Source organism: Nilaparvata lugens, chromosome 6, assembly GCF_014356525.2.
Source record: "Nilaparvata lugens isolate BPH chromosome 6, ASM1435652v1, whole genome shotgun sequence".
Classification (NCBI taxonomy): domain Eukaryota; kingdom Metazoa; phylum Arthropoda; class Insecta; order Hemiptera; family Delphacidae; genus Nilaparvata; species Nilaparvata lugens.
The window spans coordinates 24,966,662-24,989,803 of NC_052509.1; the positions used below are offsets into that span (position 1 = coordinate 24,966,662).

A 23,142-nucleotide genomic window follows, 5' to 3' on the forward strand; every position below is an offset into this window, starting at 1 on the left:
TTAGACTTGCCTTTAAAATTTCTTTATGAGAATTCACTTTAAAAAAAACTTTTTGTTTTCAAACCTTTAGAAAAACCATTACTCATCATTCCTTATTATACATTTCTCATCCACAAAAGAGTCCTATATAATAAACGTCTCATTCTGAACATGTTTTCTTTATTCATTGAGTAATATGAAAAGATTATTTATTGCTCGAATTAATGAGACTGTTATAATAATAATATATTTATTTCCACAAGAAAAGAACAAAATAAACAAACAACTTGTGCAAGTGTAAGAAAATAACCAACTACTTATTAATACTAAAATAATGATAATGACACATAATAATGAAGTATAATACATAAAGGAAATCCATCACTTAAAAATTAAAAAAATAAATAATAATACTGATAAATCTCCTTTCTTGCCTACACTAAACAGCTATAAATGAAAAATATGTGGAAAGAGTCAACCATGCAAGTGATAAAATCACGTCCGCATGATGGAGTACAGTGAGAGAGCAATGCAGTTAGACAAGGAACCAAACAGAGACAGAGAAAGCTGGCAGATACAAATTCAACAAGGAAAATATATGAAAAATTAATCTACTATTAATAATTATAATAATCTATTATTCATCACGCAGGACGAAAGAAAAACAAAAAAAAATTCAAAAATGATATCAAATAAAAAAAAAATGAATAGGAAAAAAAACCAATACCTTACCAGAGTTTAGGAAGATAATGGAGAAGAATAATGAGCCAGTCAATAGGAAACGTTGAAAAACATCAATCTCCATAAAACATTTTGAGGTTAGAAAATATTCTTAGACTTGCCTTTAAAATTTCTTTATGAGAATTCACTTTTAAAAAAAACTTTTTGTTTTCAAACCTTTAGAAATAGTTGACATCAAATAATATAAGGCATAAAACCATCCAAAAAGGGAAATTTAAAATAAAATTATGTTAAAACTATGACTTTGAAAATTTTCATCTCCGTTGCTAAGAAAAGATGACATGATCTTAATTATCTTGATCTAACGTGATATTTTCTTCAGCGAAGAAGTTACGATTCCTGTAATTTTGTTAAATATCTCAGTAAATACTGTAGTTGAGAACCTCTTAACTTACTGGTTTGATCAAATTTGATATTTTTCAAACCATTTCGAGTGATAAATTGTGATCTATCGTTCAGATAGATGAGGCCGTACTAATGCACGCAGGCTTCGTAGGATTCGTCTCTGCGCTGACGAGCGCTGATGAAATAATTTTGTTTGGTGATTCGAGACAAATTTCGTACATTGAGAGAAGTGATCTTTACCGGCAATATGGAAACATATTTCTGTGTTTTCGGAGCCAAATCATTACCAATCAGTCTCTAACAGATGCCCAGTGGACGTATGCTGCCTACTTTCGAATTACTACAAGGATATCTGCACGAGGAACAAGATTATACGCTCAATCATGCCAACAATCAGTAACGGAGGCTATCATCAACTAGGACCAGAGACATTAATCCTTACATTTACACAGGCTGAGAAGCAAATGGTGATGGAAGCAGTGAATAACAAGGCTCCAGTCGGTTCACTTAAGGTACTCACAATACATGAAGCTCGGGGTCTAACATTCAAAGATGTTGTATTGGTGAGGAAAAATATAAAGCCGTTGAATATTTACAACAGTATCCAACATGTGATCGTTGCACTGAGTAGGCATACCCGGTCTTTCAGATACTTCACAATTGGGGAAGAAGATTTGATGATGTCATTAACGAGGAAAATACTAGATATCAAGGACGAGGATATTCTTAACTGGCATATAAATAACTACAAATTTTCAGTGAACAATGAATAACAATGCTGTTCTAACATTGGGAGAAGAGATTTCGAGGAGATATTATTATGATGTATCTGTTAATCAAGCAAACAACTTAGTAAGATTGCTTGAAGAGTACAACTTGAAGATTAAGAATTATAAGAAAGTATAAGATTAAGAAGTATACTTGAAGTATAAGAAAAAACTTCAATCAATTGATGGTACAACTGCAAGATATGTCTGTAGAATTCAATGTTATTGTTCTTACTGAATGCTGGATAAAAAAATGTAATATCCCACAGCAAATGGAGGATTACAATATAATTTCACAATCCACTCCAAAATGATGGAATCGTCATCTACATCAAGAAATGCTTCAATATATATTGTTCCGAATTAATAGTTGGACAGGCAAATGTACTGAATTTGAAGTTGGAAACAAGAAACAACTGTTATAACATCATTGCAATTTACAGATCTCCCTCGCATCATGACATAACAGATTTTTTATGTGATATGAGACAAGTTCTGGATAACCTGCAACGTAATCAAGTCATATGTGTTGGAGATATGAATATAAACACACAGCTCCGTCACCCACATCAACAACTACAGGATTATCTGAATTTTTTTCGTGAATATGGTATTTAACATTGTATCAAAAAAGCTACAAGGACTACTGGAGAGACAGCTTCCTGTATAGACCATATTATGATCAATTTCGAAAAGCATGTATTACCTATAATTTATGAATCCAGCATCACAGACCACTTCAGCATAATCCTGGGATTGAAATAAATTACTTCTACTGATGTCAGCAATACAATTCGAAAATCCATAGATTTGATTAGACTGAAACAGCAACTTTCTACAGAGAACTGGGAAGGCGTCATCAACGTTCAAGACACCAACATTTCCTACGAAAATTTCTTCACCATCCTCAAGAAACACATAGGAGATAATACCAACTACTACCACCAACTTAAACATCACAAACCTATCAAACCATGGATTATAAGAGGACTAGTCTCAGCTATAAGGAGGAGGGATCTGCTCAACAGAAGGAGGAAGATGCATCCTGACGACTTCGAATTAGCACAACACTACAGACAATATCGCAATACTCTAGCAACATTAATTAAAAATACAAAGGAGGAATATTATAGAACAAAATTAAATGGAGTACAGAACAATCTAAGAAAAACCTGGCAACTGATAAGGGAGGCAACAGATGCAGTGAAAAGGAATGAGGATACATTGAGTAAGATCATTATTAACAACAACATCCTGTCAATCGAAAATGATCACGAAATCATTCTTGAGAAGACTAATGAGCATTTTGCTAACATTGGAGCGAATCTAGCCAATAATGTTGCAATCACACTTGAAAAGTCACTCCACGTTATAGAAAACGAATATAGACCAACTATAAACTCGCCATCTTCGATGTATTTTCAACCAGTAACAGAACAGGAAGTAATGGACACTATCAATACTCTTCGAAATGATAGTGCCCCAGGGCTTGACGAAATTGACAACAGAACTCTGAAAGCAGTAAAAGAGCATTATAAAGAGCACAATACCACTAGCGGATGTTTTCAATAAGAATCTTTCAAGTGGTGTCTTTCCAAATTCAATGAAAGAGATTTGTATAAGACCTTTACATAAAGGTGGCGATAGATCTGAACTCAACAACTATAGGCCAATAGCATTAGTCAGTAATATTTCAAAGATCCTTGAAAAACTTGTAAAAAACGATTAGTTAATTATCTTGAATCAAAAAACCTGTTGTCACCCAATCAGTATGGCTTTCGACAAAACAGATGTACAGATGATGCTATATTTGAGTTTACAAGGTCCGTAATTAACGATTTGGATAATGGTAAGAAATGCCTTGCAGTATTTCTGGATCTAGCAAAGGCGTTTGATACAGTATCTCATGGCATCTTACTGAAAAAACTTCAGGCTATGGGTGTAAGAGGTGTTATCTCAGAATGGTTCAAGTCATATCTGGAAAATCGTAGGCAGAGAGTCAGGATTGGGAGAAACCTAAGTGCAGGAGATGGCCTTCCAGTTAGCTTCGGAGTACCACAAGGAACCGTTCTTGGACCAATACTCTACCTCATCTTTGCCAACGAGCTGTGCTCTATGGATGTCGGTGGCAAGATTATCGCCTTCGCCGATGACACAGCAGTATTATTCCGGGGAACCAGCTGGGATGACGTCTTCAGGTCAGCTGAACTTGGAATGGGAAAAGTTACCTCCTGGCTCTTCAATAACATTCTGACGATTAATACCTAAAAAAAAAATGTATTGCTTTCTCACTAACTAATGTATTGCTTATTCCAAGACGCCTTCTAAGCAGACAATCAAACTACATCATTGCAAATTGGATAGTATGAATTGTAATTGTCCTTCAATAGAGCGCACAAACAATATAAAATATTTAGGAGTCATAATAGATGAATCACTTCGCTGGGATAAACACATTTTACATCAAACGGCTAAAATCAGAAAATTAATTTACAAATTCATCCAACTCAGGCAGCTACTATCAATAGACATGATGAAAAATGTTTATTATGCAATAGCCGAGTCCATAGCAAGATATGGCATTTTGGCCTGGGGAGCTACAAATTTCTGCCACATCGATCCTATCTTCAAGGTTCAGAAGCTAATTTTGAGGATAATAGGACGCAAACATCCACTCTTCCCTTCAGTACTACTATACTCGGAGCTCAGCATCCTCAGCATCAGACAGATTTACATTCACAGACTTCTAACATTCACCAGAAAGAACCCACAACTCTTCATCAATTTGAATCACCCGCAAGGAACACGCAGAAGGAACATGGACTTGGCAATTGCCAGGATGACAACATTAGCTGCTCAGAGGTCAGCCACATATTTAGGACCAAAAATGTTCAATAAACTACCAATAGCTATTAAAGAAACAGTTCCAATCAATTCATTCAAATCGAAAACAAAAAAACTGGCTCCTGTCCAATAGAATCAATCATGGAGAACAATTAGTTCTATGAAAAAATTTCCATACTGTTTCATTCTCATTTTCTTCAATATGAGAATATATATAATATATATTCAAACTCACATGAGTTTGTGGATTTGAGTGAAAATTTCAATATTTTTTTTGCAATTGTGAAGGAAGAGTTTTGTTTGGATTTGTATTTGGAAATTGATCAATCTGATAAATTCAAAATTGTAGTAGATACATTTTTTGGACTCAAAATTGTGTACGAATTATCATTTAAGTTACGTAAGTAGCATAACATTTAGACGGTGTATTCCAAGTTAAGGTTTGAAACAGTTTTGGGCAAATGCCTGTTGTTTTTACCTGAATTGTATTTGCATATGAATAAATAAATAAATAAATATAATGATTTTTTTCCCATGAGCATTATAAATGTTTTTTATGTTAAACTTTTATAAAATTTCTACATCTTAGGTTATCAATTTCCTTTTTTAAATTTGTGTTTAGAAATGTGGTTTTTATGAACTTCTAATGACTCGCAAAATGTATTAGAGTTTTTAACTTTTGGCATAATAGCAAAATTAGTGGCATTCCGACACATATTTATATATAGTGGGGGCCACATTTTCTTAGATCAAACAATTGTATTAATACTTTGTAAATAATTGTAGGTTATATGCTTTTTGTAATCAAGTCTATAATTTGAATAAACTCCTCTGGTCGTGTTGTACCCTCGACCAGAGACATTATTATTATTATTTTTATTATTATTATTATTATTAGATACAACTTTTATTAAGACAAAAAATTATGCATAAGGATCCTTCCCATTCATCTATTATTATTTATTTTCTGATCTATTTTTTCACTGCCTTTAGCTCTCCTATTCTATATTCCTGAAACTAGTTTTGAGTGACTTTTGTCTAGTAGTGTTTTGTTGTCTATAACCTCTTTTCTCCATCAACAAACTTTATATTCACATATTTTTATAACTCTCCCATCAATCAACGATATTGTATAGAAATACAATGCACGAAGTCTTGGTTTCCAGGACATTTATCAAATATAGTGGAGCATTATTGAGATTTTTTTAGAGTAGATAAAACATTTTGCATATGGATCCTTCCCATTTATCAATTTTTATTCCTTTTATGAAATAGTGATCTATTTTTTTACTCCCATCAATCAACGATTCAAATATTTTAAAACTAAAAATATGTTGTATAGAAATACAATGAAATACAGTAAGGCCCGGTTTCCAGGACACTTATCAAATCTAGTTGGCTATTAAATCTATAGGCATTACATTGAGTAAGTGTAGCCTACTAGGAATCAGATCCAATTCGTAATAACTAACAATAAGCCTATATTCTATGAATTGACAAAGTGTGAAGCGAATTGTTGGAATAATGTTGTTTGTTGTGATCAGGTGATCAGACGCGACATCGCGCGGACCTACCCGGAGCACGACCTGTTCAAGGAGAAGGACGGCCTGGGCCAGGAGAGCCTGTTCAACGTGATGAAGGCGTACTCGCTGCACGACCGCGAGGTCGGCTACTGCCAGGGCTCCGGCTTCATCGTCGGCCTGCTGCTCATGCAGATGCCCGAGGAGGAGGCGTTCGCCGTCCTCGTCAAACTCATGCAGCACTACAGAATGCGCGACATGTTCAAGCCTTCCATGGCCGAGCTCGGCGTCTACATGTACCAGCTGGAGAATCTTGTACAGGTACTGACACATCTCAATACTCTCAAATACACTTGAAAACTACATATTTATTTATTTATTGATATACACAGAACACAATTCATTAAAATGATTGGGGAAGGACCAACAGGCACAGCCCAAAACTGTTTCTTCTCAGAATTTTGATTTATACACTATAGTCCAAAATGTATGTTATGTTCCTTACAGTATATTTATAAATATAATCAACTTTTTGGTGATGGCTACTACTCCTATTTATCTGGAAATAAAGAATCTAAGTAGTGAATGAACGTTTTAAAAACGGGTACTTAAATTTTTAATTTCCACATAATAATATACTTAACTATAAACTATCAGTCTACAATAAAACTATTAAGCTACAGTTTATATAGTTACAGCTTAAGTTTTTATAGTTATAGTTTAGTCTATAAGTCAAGTGAATCACATGAAATTACTTGAACAATGTTGAGAAAAATAAATGTTAGAAAGAATACACGAATTTTCAATTTCTATGTTATATATTTATAATTATATTTACTAATAAAGGAATAATTTCATAGTACCCTTTTTTCAAAACTTTTTTATATAAAACACAACTAGTTCCGGCTTTCAAGCCATTTTCAAGTTTTCTTTCGAAAATGAACTATTATTTCTAGTAAATAAATATCTTCAAATAATCTTCCTCGTCTATAAAGTATAATAGTCTAAACCTGTTCGAAGAGAGTCTGTGAAACTATGGAATTGTCATAATAAATCTTTGTGAGCAGTTGACAAGAAGAGGTCCACTCAGAGATAAATTGAAATGATGATTGAAATCGAGTTCACTCCCAAAAATAGAAACTGATTGAAAAATAATTATTATATGAATAGATTATTTCTGTTTGGACGACTTAGGGTAGGGAGGAGTAATGTTGAACACAAAAATTACTGTTTCCGAGACGTTCTAAAAATCTTTAGTGTTAGAGTGTCGTAGCTGTATTTATTTTCTGAGCTCCAAAATACTAGAAAAATTGATTAGTCTGTTATTATGTGAATTATGATGTTACGAATGTTGAATGTTCTCATTCTGTTATCCTTCTTTTCAGTTGAAATGTAATAGAAATTAAATTCTGATGATGAATTGAAATTTTTTTTTGCAGGAGCAAATACCAGAACTACACGTGCATTTCCAATCACAAAGTTTTCATACTAGTATGTACGCGAGTAGTTGGTTTTTGACTTTGTTCACTACGGCGTTAGCATTAACTACAGCTTGCAGGTGAATTATTTGTTCCTTCATATTTTATCTGATTTATGTGTTACGATTCTGACTATGATTGATATTTTTCAAGATTCTAATAGAAGTTTGATATGCAATGCAATTTTATCATTTCAAACATTCTGGATGATAAAAAGCTGATGATAACAATTTAATTCAATTTTATGACTGCCGATGAACAGAATCACCATTCACTAAGTGACCATCAGTTTTATTCGATTTTCAAACACATTTATACAGATTTGTTATAATATTATATTCAATTTATTTGAAAGAAATTGGCTGATCGTCGTCGGCTTTAACAAGTTTCTTCTTGTTTCTAAGAAGTTAATAAAGATACGGTATGTTATTATGGTTAGTTGAAGATTGTTTCAAATCATATTATCATAGGACTATGAAAATAATATGACTTTTCTAATGTATATTCGATGATAAACGAATGTGTTTTTTATGTTGTTTCAGAATAATAGACGTTTTTCTATTAGAGGGAATGGAGATAATTTTCAAGGTAGCTTTAGCCCTTCTCACCATTGGGAAAGATGAACTGCTGTGTTTAGATATGGAAGGAATGCTCAAGGTATCTATCACTCTGTTTCTCTCCAATCACTTTTCAAAACCTCTAAACATTTGTGATGAACTTTAGTTGCATTACAGCGATTTTTTATTCAATCTAGTTAGCAATAGCAGATACTGACTAAACCTTTCGAGAATGCTCTGACTATGAATACATTACTTTCTCTTTTAAATTAGCAGTAATTTTTTACCATAAATCATTATAGTTTGTAAATTTTTTGTTGAAACTGAATATCTCTGGGTTTGGCAGTATTATTTTATATTTTTTTTTCATTTTATTACAGTGATATTTTTTCCTCTTACAGTTTTTCCAGAAAGATCTGCCTCCACGAGCGGACTCAGATCCTGATGGTTTAATGACACTCGCCTACAGCATGAAATTCAATGCCAAGAGAATGAAGAAACTAGAAAAGGAGTACACTGCAATGAAGATAAAAGAGCAAGAAGAAATGGGAGAATTAAGAGTGAGTTCATAAATCACTTTTATCCATTTGATAATTTAGAATCATTATATGCTCATTAATAAAATTATCTTAAGAAATGCTTGACTAAACGCTTAGTGTGATATACAAACACTCTATACTCATATTGAATAAGTAATCTGCTCTCTTATTAAGGGTAATGACTGTTCCAGGTTATCATAATGAGCTTCAAAATCACGTCTGGTGGTTCTAAACTCAACTTCGTTCTATTTTAAACCCATCTTCAACTTTCGTACTATTTTTACCTAAATAACATCCCTTCCATTACCCACACACAAGCCTAGGTCAACAAATGTTAATTTTCCTTTTTTATGTTGCATTAAAGTAATCTAAAAATAAATTCATTTGAAAATATAATTTAGAGTTTTTTGTTGATTTTTCAACTAACTGAAAAAGACCTTTGTGCTATTCATTTGAAAACTTCATCCAGGGACTTGACCGGGAAGCAATGATTAGATTAGTTTAATAAGTTTGGGAGAGAAATAGTACAAGGAGTATCCTTAGTTTTTCTCTCCCAATCAGTGCTTCTTTGTGTAAAATATAAAAAAATCGGTATAAAAAAATGTTTATTTCATATTTTATGCCGCATGGTTATGGTGCTGGTAAATTTAAAGGAGTTTTTGTGACCAAGTTCAGTAATAGAATACAAATTACCATATAATAATGAAAACTAACTATAAATAAAATCAATTCACAGTAGGAACATTGAAAAATTATAATATATATATGAAATCTTATTTAAAGAAAATGGTGCAACGTTGAATTATGCATAACCACAAGAAGTAAAAGGAAATTGAAGTTTACAAGGGAATTTATCTATTTTTAATGATAGATGCAGTATTAAATACATACAACCACAAAAGCAAAAGTAAAGTTATTGAATTTTAACAAGGAATTCCTGGTTCAAGGAGTGAAATGTTTTATAAATGCAGTGGATAGTCTTTAACATAGCTGCAAGTAAAATAAATTCATAATGTCCAACCTTCAAAAGAAAGTGAAAGTAACAAGAGCAAGATGCCTAAGTATTCACCTATATTTATGTAGCAATTAGCTGCTATCATATCGTATTTGTTCATGTCGTGTCTTATCAGAGCACTGCACCGTGTTAAGTGCGACTTTTCCAGTTGAACGTGTGAACTCACCGGCCAAATATGAAAGTGGAACAACTAATATTTCTCATTCATTAGTTGCAGTTCTTTCAACTTGTTTCTATTGTCTATGAACACAGTATTCTCAATGTTCATTTTTAACCCAGTTAGGCATTCAGATTCAAATGTAGCTGTTATCAGAGTCAACATGGATAAGGTGATGATTTGATGTGTCATGTGTTTTATGAAGCTATAGCATTCTATAACTTTTTCGCCCCACTTGGATGTAATGAGCTGGTTTTCGTGCGTCATATGGAGGCCGAAAGTGATTGTTTTCTGACCAGGCCGGTAAAATTTTTACGGCCCTAGGGCTGTTAAATAACCTTGAAGTCAGCTGATTCTGATTTGATGTGAACGTGTTTACAAAATAGTTTATGAAACGAAATCAGTTTATATGCTTCTAGAATTGAATAAAGTATTCAGCAATAAGATACCATGGGTCCGTATCACAGAGACAAGTTCTCACAGAGACAAGTAGTGTTTTTGAACGATATTAGTGTCACAGAGACAAGTTTCATAGGAACAAGTAGTTTTATAAATGGCAGTCTCACAGGAACAAGTTCCCACAGAGACAAGTTGAGTCTCACAGAGACAAGGTGAGTCTCACAGAGACAAGGTGAGTCTCACAGAGACAAGGTCTGTTTCACTGGAACAAGTAGTGTCAGTGGAACAAGAAGAGGGGTAGAGTCCCATTCGAACAAGTGTAGTGTCACAGAGACAAGGTCAGTCTCACAGGAACAAGGTTGGTGTGGTGTGTTGCCTACACATGAAGATGAAGGCATTCCATTTGCTCTAATAAATGGGATGTCATCTGTTTTTTAATATATATACATATATATTATGGTGACATAAATAGAATAGAATGACTGCCTTTATTTTTCTTAGAAAGCGAAGTTAGGGCGCAGTCGACCCTCTCTTACACTCAACTCTCTATCAAGTATTATAACAATACGAAACAAATAAATACAAATAATATGATTAAAAACAAACAATAGTTAAGTTATCTACTTATTTAAAATAATAACAAATTTTAAATTATTGAAAAGAAAGAGAAAAAAATGACATTGAAAATAATACATAACAATGCTGAATGATAGTATTTTCTGATACTTCATCACTTTAGTAAAAAATAAGACACTACAGAATACAATACAGTAGGCCTACATAGCAACTGAAGTGTTTGCTATACATTTCATTTCCTACTTATTATCACTATGTAAATCTCGAAGTGGATAAGTAAATATTACATTATGATTTATTTAAATAGTAAAATAGAATCTTCCTTCAATCAACAAACAACGTCACAAACAACGCTCCTTCAATCCACGTGACATACATATATAAATATATAATTTACATATGTTAATAATGTGGTGACATCATTTGAAGCCAGCTTTAAACGTTTCTCCTGTGGAGAAAAAATGATGAATTTAGTAGACTTTTTAGTGGATCCTAGACATTCAGATTCAAATCTATACATAACAATTGATTCCCCTTTTCATCCAGGATATTTGTGGTTTCTTAAAATTTTGATTTATTGACCGAGCGAAATGAGTTCTAAGATTCAAGTCGACGGCTTTGCATTTCTCTTTATGTTTATATGTTCCGCAATTACGGCGAAACGCAGCAATAGATTACCATGAAATTTGACAGGTATATTTCTTTTTAAATTGTGCCTCGACGTATATACAAGGTTTTTTGAAAATTTTGCATTTTAAGGTTAATACAATAGGTAAAGTCTCCTTCGAACGCCAATATTACAGTAAAAATCAGAATAGAATCATCCATAATAATTCAGCTGTTGAGTGGATTTTTAATTGCATGCAATAACGCATGCAATTAATATATCAATGTAACTTAGTAAAAAATCAGCTGTCGTGTTGACTATTCATTGCATGCAATGACACATGCAATTAATAACGGAAAGAAAACATAGTATTTTCTCTCGACCTTTATCTGCTTTCAACTCGGTCTGACCTGTTGAAGGAGATTAGATTTTGATGTTAGCATATTTTTGATACACTAACCCCAACAGCCATTAGCCGTTTTCACACAGACATCTTGCCGACACAACATACAAACAGGATTTACTCTTATGGACAGTATGAGACGAGGCTGTGTTTTATAACTGCGCGAGGTCTACTGTTCATAGAACTACTAGTCCAGGATTAAAATGTTGTTTTACCAAAATCATCAAATATTAATAATTCGATACAATGATACATGTACAAATGTGAAGCTGACTTGCACCGAGGTAGAATCAATTTAATTTTAAATAATTTGAAATATATTTAAAGTTGTTAGGCTTCATTAATTCATTGAACACCTATTTTATCATTATGTTTTACCAGAACCTATTAGAATTATAGATTGCCTTTAATAAATAAATTGAGTTCCATGTAAATGTATTATTTCCACCAAACTCCAAAATAACTATTTCAATGTGACTTTTAATTGTTCAGTCAATATAAAATAATTTTGATTCTGCAGTAACTTATACATAAGTGATATCAATGTAAGAAAGAACAGATTATATACTTCTACATGAATGTAACAATATTGGAAAGATGTTATCCAACAGTATTTGAATACACCCCTGACTGTTACTGTATGGGAGTACCACCAGTAATTTATAAGTTTTCAATTCGTCAAAAGAGTGGTTATAGATAAAATAGTGTACTCAACGGTTATAATCTTCTCCTATCTATATTTTTCTCCTTATTATTGTTCATCTTCTTCCTGCCGCCAAAGTGCAGTACTTTATACCTGGCAATAGAATTTTTAGAAATAGAAGCATTTGGTTAACTTTGGTTTTACGCTTCAGTGAACATAGTCTATGAGCAGGGTAGTTCTACCTGGACACCACCGATGACAAATTGACCGGGCTTTCCAGAAGTACCTAACGGGAAACATTTGCTTTGTTTCATGGAAGCAAGGCATTGTAATACTGAATGAGTATTTATAGTTCTATAAAGCAAGGCCTTTTGGTTCTAATACCCGAGACGTCAGTCTGCAGATTGTTGTTATGGAATGCAGAAAACTTCTTTCACCAACCTTAGACAATAAATGCTGTTTCAAAAGATTGAAAAGATAGCATGCCGCTTCCAAAATCTATGGATATGGTTTATGTACTATATATATATATATATATATATAATATATATATATATATATATATATATATATATATCTGTGAGTGTAGCGTAAGGGACCACTACCTCCGTAAACACGAGGTAGTACGATGTTTACGGAGGTAGTGAAGGGACACACTATTATTCCTCACCCACCATATAGCATATAATATATCGAACTCTGTCACTCCCACTCAACCACATCACTCTCTTACACATACCCTTTCCTTCGGGCTCACTCTCTCTCACTCTCTCTCTCTCTCTCTCTCTCACATGATAATGAATTAAAACGCAGATTTCTGTCTTTGACACTAATATCATGCTTTAGTTAGATCAATAATGTTTCAATTGCCATCTAAATCTAGGTGAACTATTTGTAACACATAAACTAATAATTAAAACCACCCTAAATAAACCTTGATTAGTCCCAACCGATATGGTTTACAGTAACTTTAAGGACATGACAATAACACAATAATTGTGGGTTGGAAACGTAATTTTGAATATTTATTATAATAAAATATAATCCCATTTTTCTGGTGCTCCAAACTCGTTATTTAATAATAAACCTACAGTTTAAGAGCCATCACTGATAAATATGTCACTTAGTATAAATACAGAAGAACAAAAATCATAAACCTTATTCCGGGACACTTTCTCATTAATTCTTAATTTTCGTATAGCCTATGTGTGTGATAAACGAAATTTGAATTTGAAATCACAACAATTTTTGAAAAACATACAGTTTTGAATTACGTGCTTATTCTACGAAAATTGAAACCCCTTTTTTAGCTGGCGTCTAGGAATAAGAAATATATTGACCGATAAATACAAACAATTTGGATGTAGATTAGGCGAATTGGCCTTGTCTAAAGGATTCATCTCATAGTCTGTTATACAATAAATGAGCAATTCAATTCATAACATCTAGTAGTCAGTCATCTTATGAATAGTGTTATCATTCATCAAATCAGTCTTATCAAGTCATAATTATCATCACCCAGTACAATTGAATAAATTAAGTCATACATTGAAAAAAGACATAACTATTTATAAACTCACAGCACTGAATATCATATTTTCAACAATTTGAAAATTAATTTACGGAACAATAAGCATATTCATTCAGAATTACATTTAGTGCGTTTTTTAATTTATTCAGAGGCAAGTTTCTTCTAATATAAGATAAAGGCAGATTATTGAACATGGAGTACACTAGATAGGAATAATTTCAAGCTCTTACTCAATCTGACATTAGGAGTTACAATACTCTAGTAGTCCAGATAACAGTAGACCTCACTGAACATCCTTTGCAATGTGGTAACGAGAATATTCAGCCATCTACTAGAAATGCTATCTACTAGGAATAAAGTCATTGTAATAATATCAGCGCTTTTATAAAATGTTTGCCAATGGCCCCACTAAGAAATCTGATCAGGCTGGTTGGAGACTTCCAATCAACCATACATTACATTACATTACATTACATTACATTACCAGGGCTACCAGACATTGTTTTGCAGTAGTCGTACTATATCATAATGGAAAAAGTAGAACTTTGATATGAAAGTAATGAACTCACTCCGCTACAAATAAAATCTATTGGTGTGCTAATCTAAATGTTGCACTACTTCAATCCTGTAAAAATGAATACCGGTATAATACTTATTCTGAATTGATGGAATCCCAAGTCCCATTGCGCTTATGATAATTTTAAATGTTACTTTATTAACTCAGTAAGTTCAGAAAGTTATTGCTCAGTTGAATCAGAGCTACGATTAAAAAGATGATTTGGGAATTATCAAGTGGCACTTTTTGTTTTTCACTGGGATTTTCATTTTGTAACATGTAGAGACGCTTGTAGAACAACAATCTGTTAAATTTTTTATGGGAAAGATTTTATGAGGAAAATGAAGTTTTTCATTGACATTATCATCCGTAACTCGGAACGCCATGATAAATCTTGGCATCTAAAGCTGCGTTTACACCAAAGTTATTAACGAAATGTTAATAACTTAATCCTCACAGATTATTATAGATTGAACGGCACATGAAAAACACATATGTTCATCATGTGTATGATAAGTTATGTTCAATCTAATAGAATCTATAGAATCTATTGGTGTTGACGCAGCTTTACTCTGTGACTGTCTGGAGTTAATATTATATCAATTTGAATTTACAATTCGAGACCGCAGCTCGGAAAAAGAAGAGATGATTAGCTCATAATATTGGGGACCGAGCTTCGCTCAGGAGTACAAAAGCATAAACAATTTATTACGAAAGAAGGAATTATAATGAACCATTTTGGCCATGTGGTTTTTAAGAAGCGGTGATGAATAGGTCAGTGGTAGGCTATTTGGCTTTTATATATTCCATTTCATATTCATATTGATTATTCTTTCGGGTTGAAGGTTATATGTATACATATTAGATATATTGGAATAGTTATCTTGGAGTTTGGTAGAAATATATTACATTTGCATAGAACTCAATTTATTTATTTATTTAAGTTATCTTCTATCTGATTCTAATAGGTTACCAACCCATCCCTATCTTATATGATAAACCTTCAATCATAATCATATACCTGCATGATTAAAAAACAACAGACATTCAATTTACTAGAACAAATAATGGAGTGCCTTCAAGTTCAGATGTAGGCAACACGCCTAACTTCTTCCTACATTCGCTACCTTGTCTCTATGACACTGACATTGCTTCTGTGAAACACCTTGTTCCAGTGGGAACTTGCTTCTGTGAGACTGCCATTTATAGCGCTACTACTTTGGACGGAGACCTTGTCTCTATGAAACTGCTTGTCTCTGTGGGAACTTGTTCCTGTGAGACTGCCATTTATAGAAATACTTGCTCCTGTGAAACTTGTCTCTGTGACACTAATATCGTTCAAAATCACTACTTGTCTCTGTGAGAACTTGTCTCTGTGAAACATCCCCGATACCATCATTTTATTTGGATGAATGGAATATAAATAAGTTATATTAAAAACTATTCAAATTCTATTTTCAGAGTAGGATAGAACTTCTAACCTCAACTTTCGCAGTCGACGATGACAAGCATTGTTGACATTCAGATTGTCCAAGTTAGTCTGCTAAAACAGCTGATCAAAAAACTTTTCATTATGTGTTTATTATTCAAAATCAAAACATTCATACTAATATCATCTTATTGCCATTTGAAAGAATAAAAAAGTATAAACTCAACCTCCCATTTAAACATAGAATCATAAAATTAAAACATAAAACATTAGAACATAATTGAACATAATCTTTTAGGTTATTTAGACAATTTGAAATCCACCCAAACTGAGATCCTTACCCTGTCGTGGTCAACGACGCATTTACGCACAAATGAAAACTTATTTTTTTGTGTGGCGAAAATAGCGTTCGCACCACGGGCAAAAATGTGTTTCCGGCTCTCAATCTTTTCTAGCCCTCGGCCTACGGCCTCGGACTTAAAAACCGATTTCGAGCCAGAAAATTCTCATTTTCGGCCCTAGGTGCGAAATATACTATTCCTTCCTTGTCAACTTTATTAAATGTTTTCCATTATAGAAATTCAGTTTTGCTTCAATGTTCCATTTTTATATTATTTATTCTAACACATACTTGTAAGATAAATATTATGTTTATTGTGGCGTTAATCTGTGTACATCTTCAAGTTGTGCTGTATTTTAATAAAAATAAGTTAGAAAGTTTGACAAATTTACGACAAAACTTGTTTTAGTTTGAGCCCGACTTGACTTTAAACATAGTTGTGCCTTTGAATGTCTGCTAGAATCGGGCTCCGCGATACAAACATATAATAATATAAGATGTCAATGTAAGTGGAACCATAGAGAAGAAATAGCATAAGAAGACACAAAATGGGCTTTCATGTTCAAAATGTCACTGTTATCCCAAGCCGATAGTCCTAGTTGTTGTGAAGCTATGTGACGCTGGTTGTCTCTCACTACTGTACCATTCTCACGCTCTCACCCGGTCAAAACAGTAATAATAGACAGCAGTCGACAGCTTGAAATTTGGATCATAAACAATATCTTCCTATGCTATTTTGTTCTATGGTGAAACCTCGATGCGAGGTTACTAACTATTTAGTGTGATCGACTGTGACAGAGACTGAGAGCGGAGAATAAGATGCTGCGTCAGCGTGTGGAGCTGCTGGAGGCAGAGTCGAGTGAGCTGGCCGACAGACTGGTGAGGGGGCAGGTGTCGCGGGCCGAGGAGGAGGAGACCACTTTTGTGGTGAAGCGGGAGCTGACTGCGCTGCGTCATTCGCACCTCGAGACCACGCACAGTCTCGAGCTCGCCAAGGAGCAGATTCAGAATTTGTCGCTCATCATCGAGCAGAATGTGAGTACTTGTACTGTTATCCCTGGCTCCTTGAGTATGAACGCTCTACCGATATTCTACGGCATTGTTCTTCGATACAAAACATAATATCTAAATATCATTTCCAATCTGTCCTTTGTTTTTTACTTACCATTTTTTCTCATTAATGACTGAACATATGGAAGTGAAACTTTGCATAAATATATTCATGATAACTAAACAGAACTACAAAAAAGTATGACAATTTTTCAAATTCATTAGAAAAATGGCGGCCGTTTGAAATTTTATTTCTTGAATAACAAAGAAAACCGTTGATTTTACAAAAATAAATACAAGAATAACTTCTTTTAGTAAATCCAATTACAAAACGATTGACTCTATTTTCATTTTTCAAGATTGAACTAATATTAAGTGAGATGTGGCAGCTTTAGTCATAGATGACCGCTGGAGGTTTGTTGTAGTGCACACCAAGACATGCTGCTAAAGTCTGCCCCAGTAATACAAAAATCTCCATTTGCTTTGCGTGTTATTTGTAAGCGATTCAAGATTATTTCAAACAATAATAAATCGTAACATACCCCTAAATATGTAGGTCACCTATCACTAAAGCTGTCATATCTCTCTTAATATTTGTTCGATCTTGAAAATTAGGTGTGAATTGGTTCGTAGTTATATTAAAAATACTAAAAAATGTTATTCCTGAACGTTTTTTGTAAAATAAATGGTTTTTTGGTCATTCAAGAAATAACATTTTAATAAACGGCCGTCATTTTGTATTATGAATTTGGAAAATTGCTCTAATGTTTCTGTAGCTCTGTCTAGTTGTCATAAATGACTGTGAAAAGTTTCACTTTCGTATCTTCAGTCATTATTTAGAGAAAAAATTATGATTGTAAAACAAAATGGCGGCTGAGTGAGTTACTAAGAACTTTCGGACTGTTTGAAAATGATATACAGATAATATGTTTAGACAAATAGACATGTTATACCCAGGAACAATGCCCTAGAATATTGGTAGGGAGTTTGGAAACACACAAGCGAGGTGGGACCTTGACGCAAGGGACTCCCCCCCCCACCATCTAAAAGTCACTCGATTTTACTTTTGTTGTATTGTGCAATCCACTTTATACTGTCAGCATCCCTTATATGATTAACACAAATACTTCCCATTCAATCAACTGTTGAATCGAATTCTACTATATTGACTTGAACGATCAATATCTTGTTTGAGAGAACAAGTTTGATATTTAAAAGATTATTTTCATACGTTTGTTATATGTTCTGTTTTTATTGTACTCAAGTTCAGTATTACTCCCCTCTCTACAGAAATCTACAGAATATCATAGATCTATCATAATTACTCATAATAATTACTCTTTTTGTAAAGAATTTGTGTGATAACAGAATACTATAGTTTGATCATAATTTGTAAACATTTGTGTCATGTAAGTGAGTGGTTTCTTGCGAATACGTTTTCTCTCACAGTTTTGTCAGACTTTTGAGTTCATTGTACACATTTAATACCTCCTCCCTTCCCAACATTTACATAATGTGATATACCACCTTGTAATTATTTAAAATATGTATTTACACGTGAATATTAAAAAAAATAGTAAATTTGGGAATTTGAAAGACATTAGTCTAAATGTATTATTGAATACTTTCATTTATTATCTTATGTAAGTGATTAAATGAATGTCAATGACCAAGCATCCAAAAATACCGTGTTCCTGAGATGAAAATTATGTCATAGGAAAAGCATTCATTTCTTTTTTGTATACTTTTCTCTTTTTGCTTTTTCTAAATTTATCTCTTCAATTAGATAATAATTTACTTGTCTCAATTAGCTTTTAATCTGATGAAAATATATAACTAGCGGATAAATAATGAGAATAATCAGAAGAGGAAAAAACAGACTCGAAATTGCTTTCCAATATTTTTATAAAGTACATCTGTGAGAGAAATTTCGCAAATTGTTCTGAAAACTTCTGTTTGCCAATACTGTAGCATAAAATAGACCCAAATGTAGAACCGGTCTATTTAATCTGAAACCACCATAATATTCCCCTACTCTCTACCGCTATAGAGTATTCCACTATAATATTCTACTCTCTTTTTAGTTCATTATACAGTATTTGTAAAATGTATGTAGTGTATTATGTGCCTGATGAACAAATGCCTTTTATTGATAATAATGGAATGTGACAGCACCATTCATCACAGTCGTCGCTAGATGAAATATCGGCGAAGAAGGAGCTGCTGCAGCAGAAGGAGGACATGTTGCGCTGCTTGCAAGACGAGCTGGTCAAGGTGCGACTGAGAGAGGCTGAGAATGACGCCCTCATCCGAGAACTCAGGGCTAGGATACAGGACCTGGAGGAGGTAAATACTCATTGTCAACTTTTTTTCATTCATTCTCATAATGTGTTCCTTGCATAATTTAAGTTGTTTGCCGTTCCTTGCTTCTTCTATGCTTTACAACAAGTTTCCATCAGCTTATCGGATAACAACGAATCGCTTTAAAATAGTAAATTCTTCCAAGTCAGAAACTTTGTGATTGCTTTCACCTGCTGAAATCTCCAGGGTAGATGTTGAATTGAATTCTCGATTTTTCATTAAATTTTTATACTTGAAGGTATTGGAAGGTAAGTTTTCATCCTTTGTTGCATTCTTAAAGGATGGGTTCGACTTTTTGAACCAATACTCAGCTAATTATGTATTCCAGCAGAATGTGAAAGATTGACTGTTTTTTGTGAAAGAAAAATTTTCCCAATTAACTGATTTAATGAACCCAAATGAAAAACAAACTGAATGATTAGAGAAGCACTTGGAAATCACCTAGAAATATAATCCTTGACAACTCACCCTTGGCTAGTAAGAACCTCTTGAGTTGTTTATCCCTTATTATTATATCATGACTTGTATGTATTGTACTAGATTTCTATTTACTAGCAAATCAGTGACAATAATAAAATAAATTCCTCCAGCTCATGAGGATTTGAACTTAATTCTGACCATTCTAAAAGCAATATTCTAAAAATTTTTTCACAAGCAATATTCATCATAATCGAAATAATTCGAACTCGTAATTATTCTCATTGTCTATGAAATGATTTTTGAGAAGTCAACTACTTATTGAAGCGCCTAATGATATGAGCTCAATATAGTCTCAGCAGATTATCAGCATTACCAACTTATCTCATATTGATTACGTTCCATTTGCAGGATAAGAAAACTCTGAGAGAATCGACTGTGGATAATTCAGTGGCTCACCTCCAGGAGGAGCTGATCGCGGTCAAGCTCAGAGAGGCTGAAGCAAATTTGTCGTTGAAAGATTTGCGTCAGCGTTTGTCCGAGCTTAGCGCGCAGTGGCAGAGGCATCTCCAGGTAGCTTGTATTTTAGCAAAAATCTGTCACTTAACCCTTTTTCCTAATACCTAACCATTTTTAGTGCCAGTTATTATAAAAGACTGATACTCAAATTCAGCCATCTTTCACATAATTCTTTTTGAAACCACAATACTGTTCAAACTGTCTTACAGATAGTAACTTGATATGACGTTTACGTCCTTTGTATTGCTGACGATTCAAATCATAGGTCTAAGAATAATTATTTCCATTGTCTCTTCGATGCTTATTCATTTATTATTTTCATCATTTCAAAAAAACTCCACAAAGTATAGTAATTTATAAATGTTTCTCAATCAGACTATAATTTAATATGGTTAAAATTTGTTTGGTTTTTTCGAAGTATAATTTGATGTGAAGTATTGTGAAATATCAAGCATGAACCTACACTACTATAGCCCGTTTAATTCAATAATCTTTAATTAGATCATTAGACCAGATCCCACTGAAATTGGAAAATCCTATAATAATGTCTAAAACTAATGCGGTTAATGTAAATTTTCCGTACCTAACTATAATTTGTGAACGACAGTAATTTGATGAGTAATGCTGATATTACGCTTTTCCAGGAGCATAGATCTGAGCCTCCTCCAGCTCCTGACTCCACGCCAAAGAAAATCGTTGGAAATCTATTGTCATGGGAGAGTAGGAATAGTGAGATGCAGCGAGTCGAGGAAGACCTGATGACTACTAGGCTCAGGGAAATGGAGGCACTCACTGAATTGAAAGAGCTCAGACTCAAGGTAACTATTCTCAAATAAATTCTACTCTTGTTTCAGAGATGTTGTCATATTGTTGATTTTTACATAATGAAATAACATTACTCATATATATATATATATATATATATGCATTCGTAGGCCAAAATTATAAAAAAAATTTCACACTTAATATTTTAAATACTAATAGAATTTAGAAAGTTCTGGAGCCACTGACATGCATCTTCTCCAGCATCATGGAGGGCTGTCCCTCCAAGATAGGAGTGTTGTGGACACTCAGATATTAGGTGGTTCATTGATTGAATTTGTCCACATTGGCACAGAGGATCAGATGTGTATCCCCATGCTGTCATCAGCTCAGCACACCTTCCCACCTGCGTCCTGAACCGGTTAAGGCCACACCACTCTCTACGTCTCAGCTGGGTGCCAGGAACAATGTCATCAGGGTCATCCACAAGGCCTTTGTTCCTGACCTCTCCCTGCAACCATCTCAGTCTCCATAACTCCCTTGCACTTCTAATTTCCTCCTGCTCGTCAAGTCTCAAGTATCTTCTTGACTTGAGGCGCCTTGGTGGAGGGTTAGCCAAATCTCTAGAGACTGGGAGATCCTCATGCTGCAACTGGGAAATGAACTTGTTCTTCTTCTCCAACCTTCTGAGATCTGGAGGCATGATGTTACTAAGCACAGGCAACCATTCAGTCTCTGTTGGTCTCAATGTCCCACTAATCTTCCTCATAGTTTCATTGAAAACTGTATCAATTTTCTCAACATGTCTGCTGCGAGCCCAGACAGAAGAGCAGTACTCCCCTGTACTGTACAGAAGTGCAAGACTTGATGTTTGAAGGGCATTAATGTCACAACCCCAGGTTCTTCCCGCAAGTTTGCTGATGATATTTAGCCTTGTCTTCAGTTTATCTCTCAACCCCTGCAGATGTTGTCGATATGTGAGGGATCTATCAAGTCTGACTCCTAGGTAACGGGGAGCTTCCTGATGAGATATTCTTTTGCTCAAGAGAATTCTTTGTTTTGATATTCTTTGTTCAAAATTTCGACCTTGAGTTACAAGCCCAATGTCATCGGCATAAATAAACTTGCGTGATTGAGTAACAGGCAGGGCTGCAGTGTAAACATTGAACAAAATTGGTGAAAGAACCGATCCTTGAGGTAAAACATTTTGTAATCTTCTTATATTGCTGAGTTTACCATAAAGAGATACTCTGCATGTACGGACTCTCAATATAGCTCCAATTAGATTGACGGTTGCCTTGCATTTCAGGATCCTTGCTAACTTCAGAAGAAGACCAGATCTCCACACTGTGTCATATGCTGCACTAAGGTCCAGAAATACGGCTCCTGATTTGAGGTTTCTCTCAAACCCATGCTCAATGTAAGTTGTGAGCCCCAATACTTGTTCCTCACAACTCCTACCCTCCCTGAAACCAGCCTGCTCCTCTGGCAAACACTCATCCATTCTGCTCCCGACTCTTGTCAGCAGGACTCGTTCAAAAAGTTTGTACACAACTGACAACAGGGCTATTGGTCTATAGCTTTTTGGGTCTCTTTGATCTTTTCCT

General features: G+C 34.0%; 1 protein-coding gene across 12 annotated transcripts in view; it reads left to right on the forward strand.

Moving 5' to 3' along the window:
* Positions 1–23,142, forward strand: part of LOC111049797 (ecotropic viral integration site 5 ortholog) — a 215,355-nt gene that overhangs the window by 162,248 nt on the left and 29,965 nt on the right. For 8 of the 12 annotated variants that reach the window (XM_039430530.1, XM_039430525.1, XM_039430526.1 and 5 more), the window contains 8 exons: positions 6,221–6,517; positions 7,636–7,754; positions 8,217–8,331; positions 8,633–8,791; positions 17,225–17,461; positions 19,649–19,822; positions 20,666–20,830; positions 21,418–21,591. In XM_039430530.1, the coding sequence (XP_039286464.1) occupies positions 6,221–6,517; positions 7,636–7,754; positions 8,217–8,331; positions 8,633–8,791; positions 17,225–17,461; positions 19,649–19,822; positions 20,666–20,830; positions 21,418–21,591 (1,440 nt within the window). The remainder of the gene's footprint in view (positions 1–6,220; positions 6,518–7,635; positions 7,755–8,216; positions 8,332–8,632; positions 8,792–17,224; positions 17,462–19,648; positions 19,823–20,665; positions 20,831–21,417; positions 21,592–23,142) is intronic. The other 4 variants (XM_039430528.1, XM_039430529.1, XM_039430524.1 and 1 more) reach the window with 1 other exon arrangement.